At 40.8% G+C, this 19,570-nt stretch overlaps 1 protein-coding gene across 2 annotated transcripts; it reads right to left on the bottom strand.

Annotated features, from left to right (window-relative positions):
- Window positions 1-655: 655 nt before the first annotated feature.
- On the bottom strand, window positions 656-6,480 carry LOC102792526 (tumor necrosis factor receptor superfamily member 6-like). Of its 2 annotated transcripts, none has more exons than XM_035904818.2 (9): window positions 6,371-6,480; window positions 5,935-6,029; window positions 4,272-4,409; window positions 3,724-3,835; window positions 3,238-3,308; window positions 3,064-3,144; window positions 2,875-2,912; window positions 2,659-2,680; window positions 656-2,337 (listed from the first exon to the last, which is right to left on the bottom strand). In XM_035904818.2, the coding sequence occupies exons 1-9, from the start codon at window positions 6,424-6,426 to the stop codon at window positions 2,030-2,032; spliced, it is 921 nt and encodes a 306-aa protein (XP_035760711.2). In that variant the 5' UTR covers window positions 6,427-6,480; the 3' UTR covers window positions 656-2,029. The 2 variants fall into 2 exon arrangements, with proteins under 2 accessions (XP_035760711.2, XP_006783823.2); XM_006783760.3 differs by having other exon boundaries at window positions 5,935-6,062.
- Window positions 6,481-19,570: the final 13,090 nt, after the last annotated feature.

The following is a 19,570-nucleotide window of genomic DNA, read 5'->3' on the forward strand; positions in this document are numbered from 1 at the left end:
AGACTTCACCATTGCTCTGAGTATTGTTCTGTTCAATGAGTGCGGTCAAAGTCTGGAAGCTGTTTGATATGAAAAAGCAGGAAATGCTTTGTTTGTCATGTAATGATTCATCATCATGCAATCTTTTCAGAAAACTCTCAGCGCAATTACATTTTGCTTTGTCAGCAACAGCAAACTCGGAGAGAAACACAGAGAGGCAAGTTCTCCCGGTTCTGGGGGACCGACTAAGAGATCATAGAGTTAATTTTTGTCCCAGTTTTATTTTCTCTTCACGTTTACCTCAGCTGCTGAGCGCCTTACATTTGTCAAGCTTTTCTCTGATGCCCAGTGGTCCTATGTGTTAAGATCCAAGAGAGAAGTTACTGCAACTGGTTCTGACAGAGAGGCATCAGAATACACAGCACATCACAGCTTGTTGCATATGGTGCTGCATAGCCTTCAGTGCTGCACTGAGGAACTCTTCATAGGTCTTGTGCCCTCTGGTGGTCCTTTATTCATATATTAGCAGAAATACTTTGGCTCGTTCTCCAGATTGCAACATAACCCACTGGAGAGATGACACCAATAACAACAACACCAACCACAACAATTTTTTTGCAATAACTGAAATACAAAGATACAACCATTCCATTTTATTATAAACAAAATACTGCTGTATATTAATTGTTTCAAGTAAATACCCGTGATAGGATGCTACCTGTGCAACATGTCCAGTTGTGAAATGTCCTTACTTCTAAATATTCCACAGTCAGCTGTTGGTGGTATTTTTACTCCGTTTTTGTATTAGTTAGTCTCTATTAATTATTATTTGTCACAGCTGGGAGTAATCAGGCTGGATGAGACAAGGGAAGCAAACTAGAAACACTGAAATGAGACATGGACCTTCAAAGTAAAACAGGAAACACACTGACTGAACTCTAGACATGTAAACTTAACAGCATATGTGGAGACAGAACATAGTAACCTGAAACATGGTACAGAAAGGCACAGTAGACACAACATGGAACACAGTGAAGAACTAAACCTATGATAACCATAACTGAAACCTAGGGAAATAACAAACATAGTACAACAAAGGACTCAAAACATAAACCATAATATAAAAACACAAAAAGCTGGGTCAGAAAGACCCAGAACTGTGACATTATTGTATGAAGGGCAAGATTTAGGAAAATCAGTACAGGTATTACAGTGTTTTGAAAACAGTTGACTCCCTGTCTTGTTAACATCCCAACAAAGTCTCATAAGGATAAAAGTTTGGAAAAAAAATATCCAATCAAACTAAAAAACATCTTAGTTAGTTTTCCATGTTCGCAAAATTATGTTTAGTACATTTTTCAAAAGCCTAGTTTTTATTTTTAGTTAACTTTTTTTTCATTTCCAGTTTTAGATTTTAGTTTGTTTTTGGTAAACAGCAATAGCTTTGGTCGAGAAGTCACTGGAGAGATTATATATCTCATGTGGGAACACCCCAGTTCTTCTCAGGCAGGAAAAATTACTGGATGGATGGGTTTAATAATGTTAAAAAGCTAGGAAGTGGTGATAGTTTTTAATATATTTCCTTTAAACAAAGATCTTGTTTTGCAAAACCCAGCCAAAGGGCCAATGAAAGAGGACATTTTTATTAGTTGTTTTTATTTTAAGTGTTTTTTCTTTTGAAGTTTGAAAAATGTTTATTAGCATTAGATAACAGCTACGTAATAGACCTAAAAATAAGCCATGAAAAGCAAGGAAGGAACCAAAACCGAAACAAAACTTTTACAAACTCCAGTTTCATCAAATATTATCAGATAATATAGAAGCTGTAGCAAGACATTCATCTGTCCCTTATGACACGTGGATTTTTTTAAAATGAGCATTATTATTATTATGATCATGAAATTAAAAACACTGAAAAATAAAAACAATCAAATTTAGATATATTGCAACTCGAAATCAGCTTTCACAACCTGAATTGAAAATCAAGAGGTAACTTTGCAAGATTGTTTCTTTAGAATTCAAAGTCATTCAATTTCATTGTGTATACATGTCAGCAGTTACTTGCAGGATTGTTTGATGGTGAACTATGTTTTAACAATATGTCTCTGATCTGTTCCGCTTTTTTCTTTTGTTTCATATCCACAAGGTTTTCTATAAGTTTCTTTGAGGCCTGTCTGCCTTCCTTCTCCACCCACGTCAGTAGCAGCTGCAGCGTTCGCTCCTCAGCATCATTTCGATACTCCATTTCATAAGATTCAGCAGTAGTCATACTTATCCCAGTGCGGAGAGCTAGGTTTCTTGCATTTTTCCATCCAAGCTCCCTTGCAATATCAGACAGGTGAGGATCAATGTCAACATCTGAAAATAATGTAAAAAGAAAAAATATTAAAAGATGGGTATTAAGACCACAAATCACAATATTATAATTTACTGAGCATGCAATATGCAATGTTTTTTGATTAATGGATGAAAACGTTAAAGTCATGATCAGAAAGAAAAGAGGGTAATGCACTTTTGTTCCAAAGAAATTAAAAGTTTACAGAAAATAACCGTATGAAAAAATGCAAATGCATGATATGCACAATAACTTGTTCTAAAATCTGATTCTGACTGGTTAGGTCAAAAGACAGAGAATAATTAAAGCTCTTATATTGGCTTGAATAAAGTCATGTTTGTTACCTGAAAGACGGCGGATGAGCTTCTGTGAAGCAGAAACAAAATAAAAGTTTTAATTCTTTTCAGTTTTGTTTGCGGTGAAGTAACAAACTGCTCATGTCCATGTGTGTGTGTGTGTGCGTGCGTGCGTGTGTGCGAATGTGTGCAGAAAGGCAATTGGATGAACCAGAGATCAAAGAGTAAATATCACGTCATAGGTGTCCAAAGAAAATAACTTACTTCTTTGCTCTTTTCATCCTCTTTCTTTTGTTTTCTCCCTAATGAAACACGAATAGAAATTACACAGAAAAATTGATCAAGATACAACTAAATATTGAACTGAATATAAATAAAGCCTTCAGTGTTGAGCAAGGAAACACACAATGTCGTCTGGTGGTGCTTTACTCATATATTAGCAGAAATACTCACTCGCTATCCAGATTATTCCAACAACGGCTCCAGGAATAAGTACTAGAATAATAATTACAGCAATAATAATTCCAGCAATAACTGAAATGAGAGGATATGACCATTAATATTTTGCAATGCTAAATGTGTCCAAAATGATTTATTAAAATCCAATAATACTTAAGAACACCTTACCTCCACCATTTTCATTGCAGACTGCATCACTGTTGGCTGTACAGGCTTCTTTAACACCACCAAATCCACATCTTGAACCAAAACAACAAACAACCACGAATGAATCAAAAATAACTACAAAGGGAGCGGACAGCCTTAAAGGGCAAGTCAAGAGACAATAGATTTTTTAAAGGAGCTACACACACATGTCACAAACTCTTTGTTAGAAACATGTTTGCAATCTAATGAAAACCATTACAATAGCTCTGCCATCACTTCTGCTTTTACAAAATGAATGAGTTTCAGCAAACAATGCTGGAAATGTTCCAATTATTTAAGTGTATTACTAAGATGGCGATGTATTGAGCTACATTACATTAATAGGTGTTCCTATTATTTTGTACAATGTATTAATATGAATACTGTACTCAGGTCTAGTACATTAGCGCTAGGGAATATGCACAGATTTACATGCTGAATGTAATTTCAAAGTCAAATCAAACTTACTTTTTACATGGATGGCAGATTGTGCAACTTTCACTGCTGCAGAAGTGATCTGTCTTGCATCGACACTTGGTGTCCCTACCAATAGTGCACTCTTCTTCTACTTCTAAATTAGCTGAAAAGTTGAGAAAAGTCACACAAGTTATTATTGAGAAGAAACTTGCATTGTTTTAATTGTGAAATAGACCAAGGACGGTTTTCCTTTACTTTTTCGTATAAAAAGATGGGATGTGAACTTTCATATATAAATTGAAATAATGCTTGGATAATTCTGGTACTGCATTTTAATTATCTGCTAACCTTATATATTTAAAAATAAAATATTAAAATATGACATCTAAGAAACTGCTAATCAATATAGCACATGTATAATCCAGTAGATAATGGTTAATGATAGCTGATTTGATTTCAGGGTCCTCATACTGGACTTAAGCATCGTTAGAGCTGTGACGAGTCAAACATTCTGCAGCAAAAGGTGAACTTTTCTCTAATATTTTGTCTTTAGTTTAGCTGTGAATAAAAGGAACAGCCATGTCCTATCATAATTGTACCATTTGCCTGTGCGCAGGAGGTGCAGGGGTGACAGGTCTTCCGGTTACTAGGCTCACTGTTGTATTTGCCATTCTCGCAGATTTCACATTTTCCATCCTTTTTATTGCCATTACTGCAATGCTGTATTACTCGCTGTCCTACAGAGTGGAGAGAGATGATGCAGAAGAAAGTCTGTTAATGGTATTACACTGTTTAAACATGAATAGAATACAATAACCAGGGGTGCAAGTAAGTGGTCCGCAGGTGCGCATTCGTTGCAACTTCTTATCTCTGTTAACTTGTTGTTTTCTGTTATATCGCGAGAGTACTGTTGCCCGCGAAAAGTCGTTGTTATGGTGTGTGAGCGGAAAGGGGGAGAACATGGCGTAACCAATAAAGCGCTTGGTGTGAGACTACGACGTCGTGTCTTTTGACTTAATAATCTGGTGCGCGTCTTTTATTTTGACAGCGAATGCGCACCTGCGGATCACTTAATTGCACCCCTGATAATAACAAACACTAGTAGATCTGTATTTAAATTAAAGAATAACACCCTTACTTTTGAAATGAAAAATAATGGAAAAACCCAGCACAGCACTACTGTTTATCAAAAAACATCACCCAGCTACACAGCTGAATGTGACTAATATATTAATTATGTAATTGGTACTATAGATACAGCAACAATTAAAAGGTGAAGTTTGAACTTTTTTGCCCCTTTAAAGCTACATAGACCTTTCTATTGGGTCCTATCCTAAGAGTTGACTGCTCCACAGCACCACCAGAGATAAGCAAGGGGGTCATAAGTTAATGGGAGAAAAAAAAAGAGAAGACAGGTTAGTGATGTTTTGTTGTTGTTGTTGTTATTTTAATCTTTAATTAAGGCTTATTTTCCCAGTTATTTGGCTGTTCTGGCTCAACAGGTTGTGCTATCTCACTCTGTTACAGAAATTCAGGGAGAAGTTCAGTCATAAGATTGGTGACTCATGAGGTGTCAGAATAACTGGAAATATGAACGGAAAATTTCTAGCAAACATAATCTGGAAAGCCCTCGTAAAGCATACGACTTGCAGAGTTGCTGGCATGCAGGCTGGCAAAAGTAAATGTTTTGATCAGGCATGTCCAGCAAGTCCAGGTCATTCTCCTTTGCAGGCCCCTCACTCCTACTGTAAATATATTATTTATGGCCACAAACAGAATTAATATAGTGTAATTTCTCTTTTCACAACATGGTGGCAGCACTGTGCTGTGCAACCAATGAATGTATAAAAGTTTTGTACACTCACAAAGTAGTAAGTCTTGTTCAAAATGAACCTGAGACACTGATACTCAGCAGCTTTATTGAAGCTTCAGGTATTCCAGACAGCTTGATCTTTCTTATATTCTCGCAACATGTGAATGATCAATTGCTTTATTTTGTTAACCTGATCACTGTGATGATAACTTATTATATTGTATTATTGAATATATATATATATTTAAAGAATTTTTTTTTATGCTTCAAAAAAGGCAAGAAGAATTGTTGGCCCCTGGGTGATTGTCAATTTATGACACTCTCGAAAAAAGTTTGGACATCCCTGGTTTTGATTAAATGAAGAACAAAAACACTACAGATTACAAAGACTAAAAATTACAAACTACATTGCTTGAGCTCTTTAAGTTCACATAACCACTGACACTTACCAACAGGGCAGTTACAACAGCTCCATGTTGTAAAGTTGTAGGTGCCATCCAAACATGCCGGCTCTCTTCTGATGCGGGATGCCCCATTAACTGACCTGTGGCGCTGGGACGAGGCAAAGCAAACGCATCTATAAAAAAAAACAACAGAAGCAAAACGAAACTGAAAGTGCAGCAGCTTGGTTTCCTTTTAGAATATTACGTTCGTTTAGGTTAAATAGCAGTTTATAGGTGGTGTTAAGACGCCAAACAGACGAATTAATTGCTTTATTAAAGATTACATTTACCGCACACTTCTGAACTCAGGTGTTACGGTAAGTTGTATCACCCTTCGTTCCCAACCACCCCTGTGGTAACCACCTTACACCGAGCCGAGCAGTTAGTAAAGCTAGTAGAGACAGATAATAGAGGACTATCTAGTCTACATCTGATTACTTACAGTGACACAGCGAGCCAAACACAGGAACTAAACCACAATGAAAACTTCGTCGCCATCACGCAGTGAGTCCAGAGCCTGAAATGTGTCGAGGCTAAAATTTGTAGGCGCGCTTGCAACACGATGGGGCGCGGTTTCCTGTTTGGTTTAGTTGCGCTTTCTCTCACCGGGTCTTCATGAGAAGCTACTGTAATCCCCACGGAAAGTCCCAGAAACCACCGCTTAGTCAAGCAGTCAGCAATGACAGAAAATCACATATATCTCTAGAGCTATGTTGCAAAAGCAAACACAATTATAACCAAAAACAAAATTACGTTAATAGTACAACAGGAAAGTTACACATACCAGATCATCATCATCTTTTATCGCTTTAGTCTGTGTTGTTCTTCTTTTCAAAAACAAAAGATACAAATTGAGCTATTATGACATTCTTTTGTTTGTTATCTATTTCAGATAAAAAGAAAAAGAAGAACATGACAAAAAAGAAAGTTTCGTATTTTAACTTCTGCCACTAGGTGGTGCTATTGCTCTGTTTCTTGCTCCCTCTGCACCCTTTTCTGAGGTGGAGCCTACCACATCCATTAATTCGACCTAACAAAATGATTTTCTTTATAACATTTAACAAGATATGTTATCGATTCTGACTTGATTTATCAGAATGTTCTAAACAACTGGCACGACTTATATTTTAACATGGGTGTTAAAATATGGAATGAGTTAAATATGTGAAACAATACGTTCACAACCAGTTACTGATTGACTTCTCTCCATTTTGTTGTTGTTTCTTAAAAGAAAATTTGCCGCCTAAAAATAAAATTACGCAGATGATCAAAGCTAAAAGAAAGCTCTGCAGGAAGTCAGATTTGTTCACGCCTATGTTATACTAAAGTTTTAAAGGAAGTAAAAAATACAGTCTTTGATTTGAAGACGTCTCTTTTAGAGTGAACTTATTAAGCTCCCAGTGCCACTTCTGTAGCAGGAAATCCTTCCTGCTAGTGCCACTCATGTAGGAAATGAATGCTTCACCCCACATCCCCCCATAAAATGCTGTTTGATCTCTGCCAACTGTAGTTAACAGCAATTGTATCTTTGAACAAAACTAGAAAAAGGGGTTTGACTAGGGCAGGGGTCGGCAACCTGCGGCTCTTTAGTCCTTATACTGCGGCTCCGCGTGGTTTGGGAAAATAAGTTAGTATTTAGTTGAAGTGTATTTTATTTATGTTAGTTCTTTTTAACTTGTAGTTCTAAATTGGAAGATTATTGTGATATTGAAATATAAAAATAAAATTACATTCTATTATTTTTTCATCGCTCAAAATAAGAGTCACACTCGCGGAAGCCGGTATACCCGCCGAAACGCCGTGCATTTATCGAGACTTTCAATCCCAGGTAGGCCAATTATGGATCTTCGGATCCACATTATGTCAGCAGCTATTCTCCACCGTGAACTATGTTAAAGACAAACACCGCTCACGCCTGACAGATGACAGCTTACAGTCCTGCGTAAACTGACTTCGTACAGCCCCGATTAGCAGACGCTGTGCGCAGATGTTCAGGAGCAGAAGTCCCATTGTAAACATATCACAGCAGACCGACGATGTTTGCATGAACACGCTTTTCAGCATCTCTTTATTGACCACTTTTCACACACGGTTGCTGTACGCATACAGCCGGCTGTAGCTTTTCACCTCACAGCCCGACATACACCACCACCAACACAACAGCACAGATAGCGCAGACGTAAAGGCAGCGAGGCATGATTGCGGGTGTAGCTCAGGTGCGTCCGCCTCCCCTGCAGCGGCGCTGCAGACCACGTCCCGCCGCACGCATTAACCTGGTAAAATACATATTTAGGCAGAATTTTGCAAATATCTATTTTTAATTTTTCAGCAGCATAGTGTTTTTTTTACCAATTATTTTTTAAAAGTCAGGTCAAGGCTCCAACAGCCCAAAGGCAATATAAGGGTGGTGGCTGACAACAGTTTTTGTTTGCTACATGGATCATTTTAGTTCAGCTGGGTGTCTTTCCTTTTGTTATATTTCTTTAAGAGTTCAAAATGTGTTGATTACATAAATAAAATGTAATTTTCTCTGTAGCACTTCATGGATTTCATAAGCAACACACCTTAGTTGTTCACACAAAGCATAAAGGTAAAAAACAATATATACAGTGTTATCTTCATTTTAGATGTCAAAAAGTATTTGCGGCTCCCAGTGTTTTCTTTTGCGTGGAAACCGAGTCCAAATGGCTCTTTGGGTGTAAAAGGTTGCAGACCCCTGGACTAGGGAATAAAAGAAGAAAAAAAAACTTAACTTGAAAGAGAACTCCTGTGGGATTTGTTTTTTGTTTTTTTTTCATCTGTATCAAATTTCAGCTCTTTGTTGTCACACTCAGTCCCTGTGTCGGATTTGTACCAGTCTACTGCATGCTCACATGGCCCATTTTTTAGATCAAAATGAACACACATACAAATAGGTGTCGCAGGACAGTCATGAATTAATATTTTTAAATGGTGCATAGCACTTTTCTATTTTAAGCACTTTTTTCTACAAGCCTCGGTCAACCAAACACACACATATTCATAAAAGTGCTTTTTTCTATACCCTAACTCCTTGTCTCACACACTCACACACACACACACACACACACACACAAACACACACACACACACACACACACACTTCCAATAGGTAGATGGATCCCGAACCACAGCCACACCTACTTTTAGCCACACTGATGCCCCAGATCTACATTAGGTGGTGTCTAGTGTACCGTTATGCCCACAGATGACTGCAGTAATCTTCAGGAAGGCTCTGATGTGCTTCCTTCCCTGTTTCCCCTCTAACCACTAACCTGGCATAAATTTGAGTTTTTCTCATGTATCATTTCTGCTATATAGATAATGTATAAATAAAATGTCTGTAAATTTAATGATATCACCAATTAGTCTAAACTGTACTTTGTTTATGTTTTTTGTTTTTTTGTTTTTTTTGTTTTTTTTGCCTGTCCCGTTTGGCTCTTTTGCCAACAGAATTATTGTCTAAAGGCGAAGAAAGATGCCCAACGGATTTTCTTTACCAAATTGACCATCCCAGCTTTGCCGTAATGGTCCATTTGATTCACCTTTTATTCTTTATTTTATTTTCACTTGCTGAATACGGGACAGACTTGACTGGGGGAAAGAAAAGGGAGAAAGAAAGAGGGAAAGAAAAACAGTTGAGAAGAGGGACGGGGGAGAAGGGCAAAAAACAGAATAAGCAAAAAAAAAAAAAAAAAGAAAAAAAAATACATGTATCGATCACCTGGATCACCTGTTGAGAAAGAAAAAAGAAAACAAGCAGAAGAAAACGAGAGTAATACAATAAACAACATCACAATGATATATGGGAATATGACAGTAAATACTAAATATTAAACATTATTGTGCAGCACGTAAGATCGACAGCACAGTGTGCATTGAGGTAGGAGCCAAAAAGGGTGTAGTTTGTGTGTGTGATCACCCGTGTGTACACCTGTGAGCATGGACGCGCTTGTTTTCTTAAAAGGTTCCCTCATGTAATGATCTGCTAGAGGGTGTGGGGGGCCACTGCCCCGTCCTCCAGGGCATGAAGCAGGTATGGAGGAGATCAAAACCCCAGACATCCAGAGGCCCCCAGAACACAAGAGACCAAGGAAGACCAACAGAGGGGCAGCCGTGCCACTGTCCCAGAAAGAGCTGAGGAGAGTCCCAGATGAGGGGTCACCCAGCAGCCACGGAGCAGAAGCCAGGGGGGGTTGCAGCGACGTGCCCGTGAGCTCCGCCGGCAGCCAGCTGTGCCTGAGTGACCGAGCCCCAGGCCGAGAGGCCGGGGGCACCCCACCTCCGAAGTGGCCCAAGCGAGCCCCAGGCTCCAGGCCCCGATAAGCAGCCGCCAAGGAGTGAGCCGGTGTGCACCCGGACGCCCACCCCCGGACACAAAGAACCACCAACGCACCGATGTCTGAGGGAGTCCGCCCCCGGCAGGGGAAGTGGTGGGGGGAGATAGGCCTCCAAACCTTGGAGGGCCTGAGCTGTCCTCAGAGAGGTGGCGTCTGATACCCAACCTGACATATGGACACAGACATACAGGCACACACAGATACAAACATCCATTCCCACCCTCATGCTCTCATATGCACTTACTCCACACTTAACCAACGTGGAGACAGACATAAAGAGACGCTGTACACACAATCACACTCCCCAAGCGTACTCTACAAACCGGGTCTAGGTACCCTTGCCCCTGGGGGGGGGGAACTGCACCCAGACCCAGGTTGTGTTACCCTTTTTCCCTGCGGTGGGGAGAAGCAGACCGCCCCGACTCCGCAGCAGCAGGGTGGCCCCACATTCCGGACCCCAGTCGGACGGCCAACTCCTCCTCCTAGCCCCCCTGCTCCAGCAGACCGCAGAGAACGAGGGTGAGAGAAGACTCCTAACCTCCCTCCACCCGCTCATTGTAGTGTTGATGTATGTGTGTTCTAAGGTGCATTTAAAACCCAGGAGGGCATGGAGCTACCTGCCAGAGAGCAGCAGGTAAGCGCATAGTCCCTCCTGCTAGCCCTCAATGTCTACGTGTATTTAAAATTGAGAGGTGGGCAACGACGCCAGGGGTGAGGTGTACACCCTGATGGTAATTGAGATTCCGTGTAGCGTGCCCACCCCCAAGATCCTATATGTATGTGTAATGAGAGTGTGAGTAATGTGAATGTCTAAGTTGCGGGATAAAATTGAGGCAGAGGCAGCCAGAAGGGGACAGAGGGGGGGGTTACCCCCTCTGCACCCTGGTGACACACCCCCACTCCAAGGCCCTGCATGTGTGGGTGGTTGTGGTGGAGCGGGAAGAGGGAGGCAGCTGGAGATGGGGAGGGAAGGAAGGGAGGGGCAATTGACCCCTCCCTGGGGCCAGCTCCCCCGCTGACCCCAGTAGGCACCCCCATACTCCGCGACCCGCCAGGGAAGGGGGGCCCAGGCCCATCCGAACCGGGGCCCAGCGCAGCGGCGCCGCCCGGCCCCACAGAGCCCGGGGCAGTCCACCCAACCCCACCACAGAGAAAACTGCACCCACCCCATCATCCACTCATCTTCCAGACTACATAAGACAATAGACGCCCAGGCTGAGATCTTCCTCCACCTCTCCTGTATCTCCCCCTCTTGCAGAGAGAGTTCCTGAGAGAGGAAAGCTCCTGCAAGATGTGACAACCCCCCCCCCCCCCCCCCCCCCCCCCCACCAGTTGAAGAGCCCCCCAGGTGGCTCGGCGCACTGGCGGCACCCCGCGCCAGTGGCGGGCCCCCATATACCCACCGGCCCACAACCCCGGCAACACACCAACCAGGACCCAGGCCCCCGAGGCCCGGCCAGGGCCCCAGGCCAGAGCCGGAGCGCCCCCAGAACCTCACGCCCGTCCCGGACCCACCCAGGGGCAGCCAGGCTACCAGGTCAGTAACCCCCGTCCGTCAGCACAGACCCTCCCCTAGCCCCGCTGCACGTAGCTACGAGGAAACCGTCACCCAAGAGCCAACAGAGCCCCTAATTGGCCATGACCGCTACCCCGGGTTGAGCCCCCCAAGGAAGATGCTCCCGAGGAACCCCCCGACGCCCTAAGCCTGACCCTACCCCCACACCAATCACAACAGTGAAGGCGAGACCAAAATATGACCCCCCACCCCCACTAGGTGATGGAGCTGATCAGAGGAGCCCAGAGCGATTGATCTGATGTGGTGGCAGAGGCTGTATCAAGACTAATGTAATCTAATAGATAATTTCTATATTGGTTAGAATTAAGATTGTTTTTATTTTTCCAGTTCATGAGGACTGTTTTCTTGGCGATGCATAGGGCAGTGAAAACCATATGGGCTATATTCTTTTCTGATATATATTATCAATTGATTATTATACCTTCCACACACCAGTATCTTTAGAAATACAGTACTGTGCAAAAGTCTTACACTACTTCATATCATTACATTCTGCTAGAAAAATGGTAAATATTATAAATATAAATTTATTTATTTTTTGATGTTCCCAGAGAGCAAACCAAACACTGGTCCAGAAAAGGACCATCTCTACTAGTGGTGCACAGATTCAGATATTACTAATTTCTTTCATCAATAAGTTCTCTAGTTCTTTGTAAATGTGCTGCGTGCTGTTTTACTTTAAGTTGAATGCAGACTAATCAGACATAAATTATATAGCTATAAATATTTTTCATTGTTTTACATTTAGAATTTCCAATTTCCTAGTCAAATACATGCTCTAATTCATGTAAGTTTTACTTTAAAATGGCCTGTTTTTGGCTGGAGAACTGTCTCTTTGTCTTTTGTTGGTTGTAATTTCTCTTTTTGTAGCAATGTAACACAAACTCTTTGAACTGTAAATCGGTGCACCCCTAGTCTCTTCAGCAGGACATGGACTCTACCTGGGTTTTAACAATGTCTCTGTTGATGAGATGAATGTGGGGCGACAGTGGCAAGAAAAAAAAAAACTCCTTCTTCGAGGAAGAAATCTTAGGAGGAATCAGGCTCTCTGGGAGGAGGCAGTAATTACCAATATTTGTCCTCCAGTTGGCGATGGTGGGCTAGGACAATTGCTGTTCTTTCTCGGCATGATGATCTCCTTCAACATCCAGTTTTAGAACTGAGGATGAAGAAAAAACTGATTAACAAAGTGATGGCACATTTAAAAATTCTCTCACTTCAGGATGAGATGCTGTGTCTTCTTACGTTTTTCTTGTAAAACAGGATTTAGGCCAAGTACTGTTGTTTCAAACAAACTACAGACCCAGTTGTGTGGAACACCTGTTTGTAGGTGAGCCAGTGATCTGTTGTAGAGTCTCGACTCTCCTCAGGATGGACAGAATTACCATTGTAGTGCCCTGAAATCATAGTAGGACAAATGAATCCAACTTCTGAAGGTCCACTGATTTAAGCATACAATGATTTTGACAATGAAAAGTAACACATTCTATTAAATCCTTCTCTGTTTGTAACAAGTTTTTTTTTTTTTTACCTGACTCTGTGCTTCCATAATTACGAATGAAGCTTACAATACTGTAACAGCCTCCAACCTGAGAAGGTACAAAGCCAAAGAGTGTTAGTTTTATAAAGAATCACATCAGTGCGATAATTAGGCTAATTCTCTGAGATGTTCTGCAGTCTGTTTTTACCTGTTTGGATGACACAACCAAGTCTCTCTGCAGCCTGACGGGGTCATACAGCTTCTGAAGCCTGTAGGTTTGAGTGAGGCAAAACCTCCTCAGGTGCAAGATCAGAACTCTTGCAGAAAAGAAAAAAACAAAAAAACTCTGTCTTAAAACTTGTCCTAAAAAACTCTGAGGTTCAGTGTGCCACAGTTTGGAAACCAGGTCAGTTGATCAATTTTGATGTGACCTCACTCACCTTGACAGTGTATCAAAAGATGACTGACAAACGAGCTGCAAATGAGATCGAGTCCAGAGGACTGTCCGAGGAATGTTCTCTGTGTTTATATTGAAGCCCAGGTTGGCCAGATGTTTCATGACAACAGATGTTTGGTGGAAGCCTCCTCTTCCGACCATGGTGGAAGCAGGCAGTGATCTAAATATGTAGCCAGACGAATGCCCCACTGCCTCAGCGGTGCTATCGTATTTGTATTTTCTGAGAATTCTGTTCAGAGCCTGCAAATCCCCATCCAGGATTTGCAGGCTCTGCCCATCTCTCTGTCCTCCAGGGTAGAGAAGAAGCAGCCTCTTGTGTCTCGCCTGCTCTGTGTGCCCCCAACACTTGTGTTATGGCGACATCTAGTGGCAGAATGCGGCTGCAGCATCTTTAAGAGAGATCAACTTCACCTCCAGAACTATGCATGACAGGATGATAAGATGCTGACTCTATACATCCACAATCTCAACAGGGTTCTCTGATAAGAACAGATGGCTTATCTAAAGAATCCACTTCCACTCATGTATTTGTCGTTCACTCATTTATTGGACAGGCTAACCCTCTAACATTCGGCAAACAAAGTGTACACCAAGGATTTAAACACGTGAGGATAATGTCTGCAGCAAAGAATAAACAGGATAAATAACAGAAAATATACAGTCTGATTGACGCACACCACTTCTTCAGCATAAGGAAGAAAGGAATGTAGTAAATATGATTTTGATATGATATGATATATGATATGATACTGTAGTCTACTATTAATGTTCATGAATTTTTAAAAATTGTAGTATTTTGTAGCACAGTTGAGAACTTATATTTTTTTCATAGCTATGATGTGTTTATTTAATTGATAAAACTGTTTAAGTGTACTTTAATGCTGTAAGTACATCTCTAAATTAGATGAAAGCAGTGGAAATTAAAACAAAAAGAGGCACATTTTACATGTTGGTTAATCAACAGAGAATTTATAGAGCTTTTATAAGTGGAAACAGTTGCAACTACAGCACATTTCTTATTGTAATTCTGTATCTTTTGAAGTTATTGCCAAAAAGTGGTACAGTTACACAAAATATTCAGGCACACATTGTATAAAGACCATTATGTATCTTGTATAGTAACTAATATCTGAATGATTTAGACTGCACTATGCACTTTGTGTTGCATTTAATTTAATTTAATTTAATTATAGATATTACATTGCAACTTCAATAACATTTAAGTGAAGATATATTTAGGACTATAATATGTACATTTATGTGAGTAAAATTCATATTACAAGCAATATACTGAAAAAAATACAACAGCTTGTTTTAATTCATATTGAGATTACTAATAAAAAAATGTTTTGGGACATTTTTTAACTTAGAGCCAACACTGTATTTAGTGGCCATACTTTTTTACAGTAAGTGTGTGGCGGAGGTGTGGTCCCAGGCGCGGCTGCAGGGGAGGAGTGCTGCAGTGAGCTCAATGGGGCGGTGCTGGAGAGGCAGGTGAGAACACAGCTGATGGAGTTTGGGCTGATGACGTCTTTCCTTCCCCTTTTTAGTGAGATGGGAGAGGAGCGGAGGGGAAGCTGGGATCAGCTGAGACGGGAGCTGTCCAGACGACGGACTGTCAAAACTAATAAACATTACATCTGCAATAACGTACTGTGTGTGTCTGTGCATGTGTGTACGTGGGTAAAGTGCATCCCACAAAGTGTTTGTGCATTTATTTATAAAGAAACATATTACACTTACTATGATTATAAATTAAAGGAAAATCTTAATTGAAACGATATTTCTTTGTATTAAATAAAGTTCAATCTAATCATTTAAGATATCAGGTCAGTCGAGCAGAACAAATGTTTAGCCACTTGGCTATGATAGTAGCCAAGTGGCTAACAAAGGTAAACAGAAGTTTTCCCTACTAACGAATGTTATCTTGTTTCAGGATACATAATACCTGTCATTATCTGCTTGCCTGTATCTTTTGCTCGTTTCTCCTCTTCTTTTGCTCTTATTTTTCTAAACTGAGAACCTGATCTCTTTGACCTTTTCTTGTCGAGGGATGTTGCACTGGGCTAAAGGTCTCACAAATGGTTTTCTGCTCAGGGTGTCTGCCACAATGTTCAGCTTTTCAGGAACATATTTGATCTCTAAGAAATATGGCACAAGCTGCTCACAGGCATCCAGATGTGGCTTAGTCAGAATTTATGTGAGAGGGCTGTTATCAGTCCAGACAATGAACTAATGACCCTTAAGCCAGTGGCTGAACTTATTGCACACAGCCTACTTCAGAGCCAAAAGTTCGAGTCTGTGTGCTGGGTATTTGGCCTGGCTGCGGCTGAGATACTTACTAGCAAAGGATATAGGTCTTACTCTCTCTTCAGCAGCTGGCACCTGGGATAAGACAGCGCCCAGCCGTCCATGGAAGCATCAGTTGAAAGGATGAATGGGTTTTCTGTTATTAATCCCTTATTACACACTTATAACATACAATAAAGCAAATTTACTAGCAGATGTTGAAAGAAGTAGTGGTCCTGAAAATAAATGACACAAGCACATACTCACAGGAGATTTTAGGACACTTTTATAGCTAAAACAACAAAATACTTTCAGGCAGCCTGCTAAACATTATAGGTCTTAACAATTGTTAGAATTCAGTTTAATAACAGAAAATTATATTTGTTTTACTATTTACAACTTAATTTTCAGTTTTTTCTTTTATATAGAAAAAACAACTGTTTTCTGTGAATTCATAGTTAATGTCTGTTATTTAAGTGCACAAAAAAGTCCTTTTTTTGTTTGCTTTGTTTGCAGATGTGATAAATATATACACACACAGACCCAGTGCAATGTGTGCTGCATAGTCAAACCTTAAAAAGGGACTCTTGAAGGGCTGTGACAGGATATGGACGTCACACAAGTTAGATTTGAAAACAATCGGCTTCCTAGGCTGCGAGCCTGGAGGATAAGTAAGTGGATGAGCTGGTTGCGGTCTTCTTGGCACAGATGCATATAATTTTGGTGCTTCGTCCTGTGTCTTGTGTGGGCTTAATGCTTAATGCAATAATAGCACACAAAGCCGTTACCAACAGGCCACATTGTGAGCATTGCTCTGCTGCGTTCTGCTTTACTACAACAAAACCAAATAGCTGCAAAACCGCCACCAGAGAGCTGCTGCTCGTACATTTCTGCTCCGTGGAGCAGCATTATCATCCGCAGCCAATGTGTTCCGCCTCCTATCGCCCCCGGGTCATATGCAGAATAAGGCAATGTAGTAGCTCCACTGAGATGGATGAAAGGAACAAAAATAAAATAAAGTAAGACAATGTTTTTGTTGTTTGAAAGAGGCTGCTGGAAGGGGCCGTGTTGCAAAGCATCCCTAGGGACACAGAAGAAACGGTAAGGAGATGAATCAGGGGAGGCAGCAGGTAACAGTTCGTCTCCCACTCATGCAGCTTCACGTATGCTGAAGTTCATTAATGTTGTGCATGTCATAGATTTAGCTAACTTTAGTCACAATGCCCTGGGTCTTTTTTTAGAAACTGGGTCACATCAATGTAAACTCAGAATAACAAGCAAAGCAACAAGTTTTGTTTTGTGGTTTTTTGTTGTTGTTTTTTTTCCAGAAATTGTTTGCATGCATGTCAGTGCTGCAATCTGCTCTGAAGCTGACACGTCTCCTTTTAAGTGCACTATGCATTTGTTCATTTCAATTTTCATGCAATGTTGTGGCAGAGCGCTTCCTATTTCTTTTTTACTTCCTTCAAGTTGAACTTCTTTAAATTTAGCTGCAGAGCATCTTTTTTGTTTATAGAGCCGGCGCTTTTAGGCCTACAGGTGTCATAATCATAATCCACAAATGCACTGGGAGTGAATACCAAATCCATATCCTTTGCTTTTTAAATTCAGAGAAGCTATACTGCAGCAGCTTTGACATTTAAGTATAACTGCCATGCTAGTTTTCTCCTTTTGTGTCTCAAAGAGACATTATTTTAAACTTTGGGGAAGGAATGCACAAATTTAAAGTTATATTTAGGGGGTAAAACCAGGTATGAATATGCTGTTTGGACATATTTTGAATGAGAAGTCCACAGCAAGTATTTAGAGTATTTTGGGTAATTAAGCTAAGATTCACATGTAACTGGTCTTATTAGAAAATGGATTTCAGATGCTACAATGTGGAGATAAAATGTGCTTTTGACTTTGCCCAGTGTAGCAGTAATCAGGACTGGGAGGACAACCCTGATGCTTCTTCACACACAGAACAGGAAGAGATTCATGCTGCTCTTCAACTACAGGAAATACCCTCTGTGCCGATGACGCAGGTCTCAGGGGAAAGCTCAGCAAATTCTGTAGATGTGAAGCAAACTGTAAACTGTGTAAGTGCAAGGCTGCCTGTGCAAAGCTGTGCAACATATTGCAGCATGGACACACACACACACACACACACACACACAAACATTCACGCATTGAGATGCATTATTTCTTTAAGTTCTATCTTGTGCTGTATGTTAAAACTATGGCATACAATTAAGTTTGACTTAGTTGTCAAACAACTACAGGATCTGCCTTTCTCTCCCTCAGCACCAGCTTACACACATGCACGCAAACTAGATGAAAGGACGTAAATCTGTAAAGCTGCCACTAGATGATAAGTCTGAGCAGCGAGATTTCCCCCAGCAACACGTCCAGCGGTCTGCCTAATTAGAGCCGAGTGTATCTGTGGGCAACGGAGTCTGTATCTGCAAATGTAAAGGGGATTTGGCCGGGAGCATTCATTCACTCGGCTGTCTGGTGGGAAGACAATGGTGAGGGCTGCAGATTGGATTTCTTGTTTCCAGAGGAAAGACAAGAATAATGCCGGTTGAATATCCCATAGAGATGGATTTATTGGGAGTGCTGGTATTGGAAAAATCCGGTTAGGGACTTAGCAGCCTGTAGGCCAGGCCAAACTGAAGCCAGCCCTGCATATCCTGTCCTTTACCTGTCCTCTCTGTCCTCAGAGTGGGTCCACTCCACTCATTTATCCTTTGTCTGAGCCATTATATGAAAGGGCGTCCTCCCTTCCTGTCCTCAAGGATAAGCCCTCCCTCATTTCTGCGTGTGACCTCATGCAGAATATACGAACATTTTTCTGTCTGTGTGCAGAGTGTTGCTGTGAAACTCCAAATCAAGGATACCTAGACCTCAAGAGTTACTTAATAACTAATCAGGAATAAAACAGAACACATAGAATATGGATATAATACATCAAATGTAAGGCACAAACACAATAAAACTATACAACAGTGTCCAATGATGTTCAGTTTAAGCTTATTTGGCACATGAAGGCGGTGTAAGTGAAGTTTTTAAGTTCATTTATTTAATGGTTCTTTGGGTACACAACAAAATAGATGAAGAAATATTAACCTCCTAGGACCTGGCGTCCACATGTGTGGACATCACATTTTGGGCCGTCTAGACCAAAATACTTAATTTTGCTCTACAAGGGCCTTATATCCCCTTATGAGGACATTATACTGCCACTGTTCTATCAAAGAGATCCTCATATGTGGATCTCATTTTTCTCAGAAACAAAAATAAGGTTAAAAAACCCCCAACAATCTGGTAATTCTTTGTTTTTACGTTCATCTCGTCCCAATCAGCCCAAATTGCAAAGAGAAATTAAAAATGCATGCCGTGAAAGAGTTTGGGTCTTAGGAGGTTTAGCTACACAATTTGACTTTCATTAACAGAATCCCGGCTGCTGGCTGCACAATCATTTCATTTTATTATTTTAA

The sequence above is a fragment of the Neolamprologus brichardi genome, chromosome 13, assembly GCF_056152115.1.
Source record: "Neolamprologus brichardi isolate AB-2024 chromosome 13, ASM5615211v1, whole genome shotgun sequence".
Lineage (NCBI taxonomy): Eukaryota > Metazoa > Chordata > Actinopteri > Cichliformes > Cichlidae > Neolamprologus > Neolamprologus brichardi.

Coding starts and splice junctions, on each gene's coding strand:
- LOC102792526 (XM_006783760.3), bottom strand. CDS start 6,426: ATGGCGACGAAGTTTTCATTGTGGTTTAGTTCCTGTGTTTGGCTCGCT. Junction 4,410..5,934: donor CTGTTGTAACTGCCCTGTTG/GTAAGTGTCAGT, acceptor TCCACTCTGTAG/GACAGCGAGTAATACAGCAT. Junction 3,836..4,271: donor CTCCTGCGCACAGGCAAATG/GTACAATTATGA, acceptor TCAACTTTTCAG/CTAATTTAGAAGTAGAAGAA.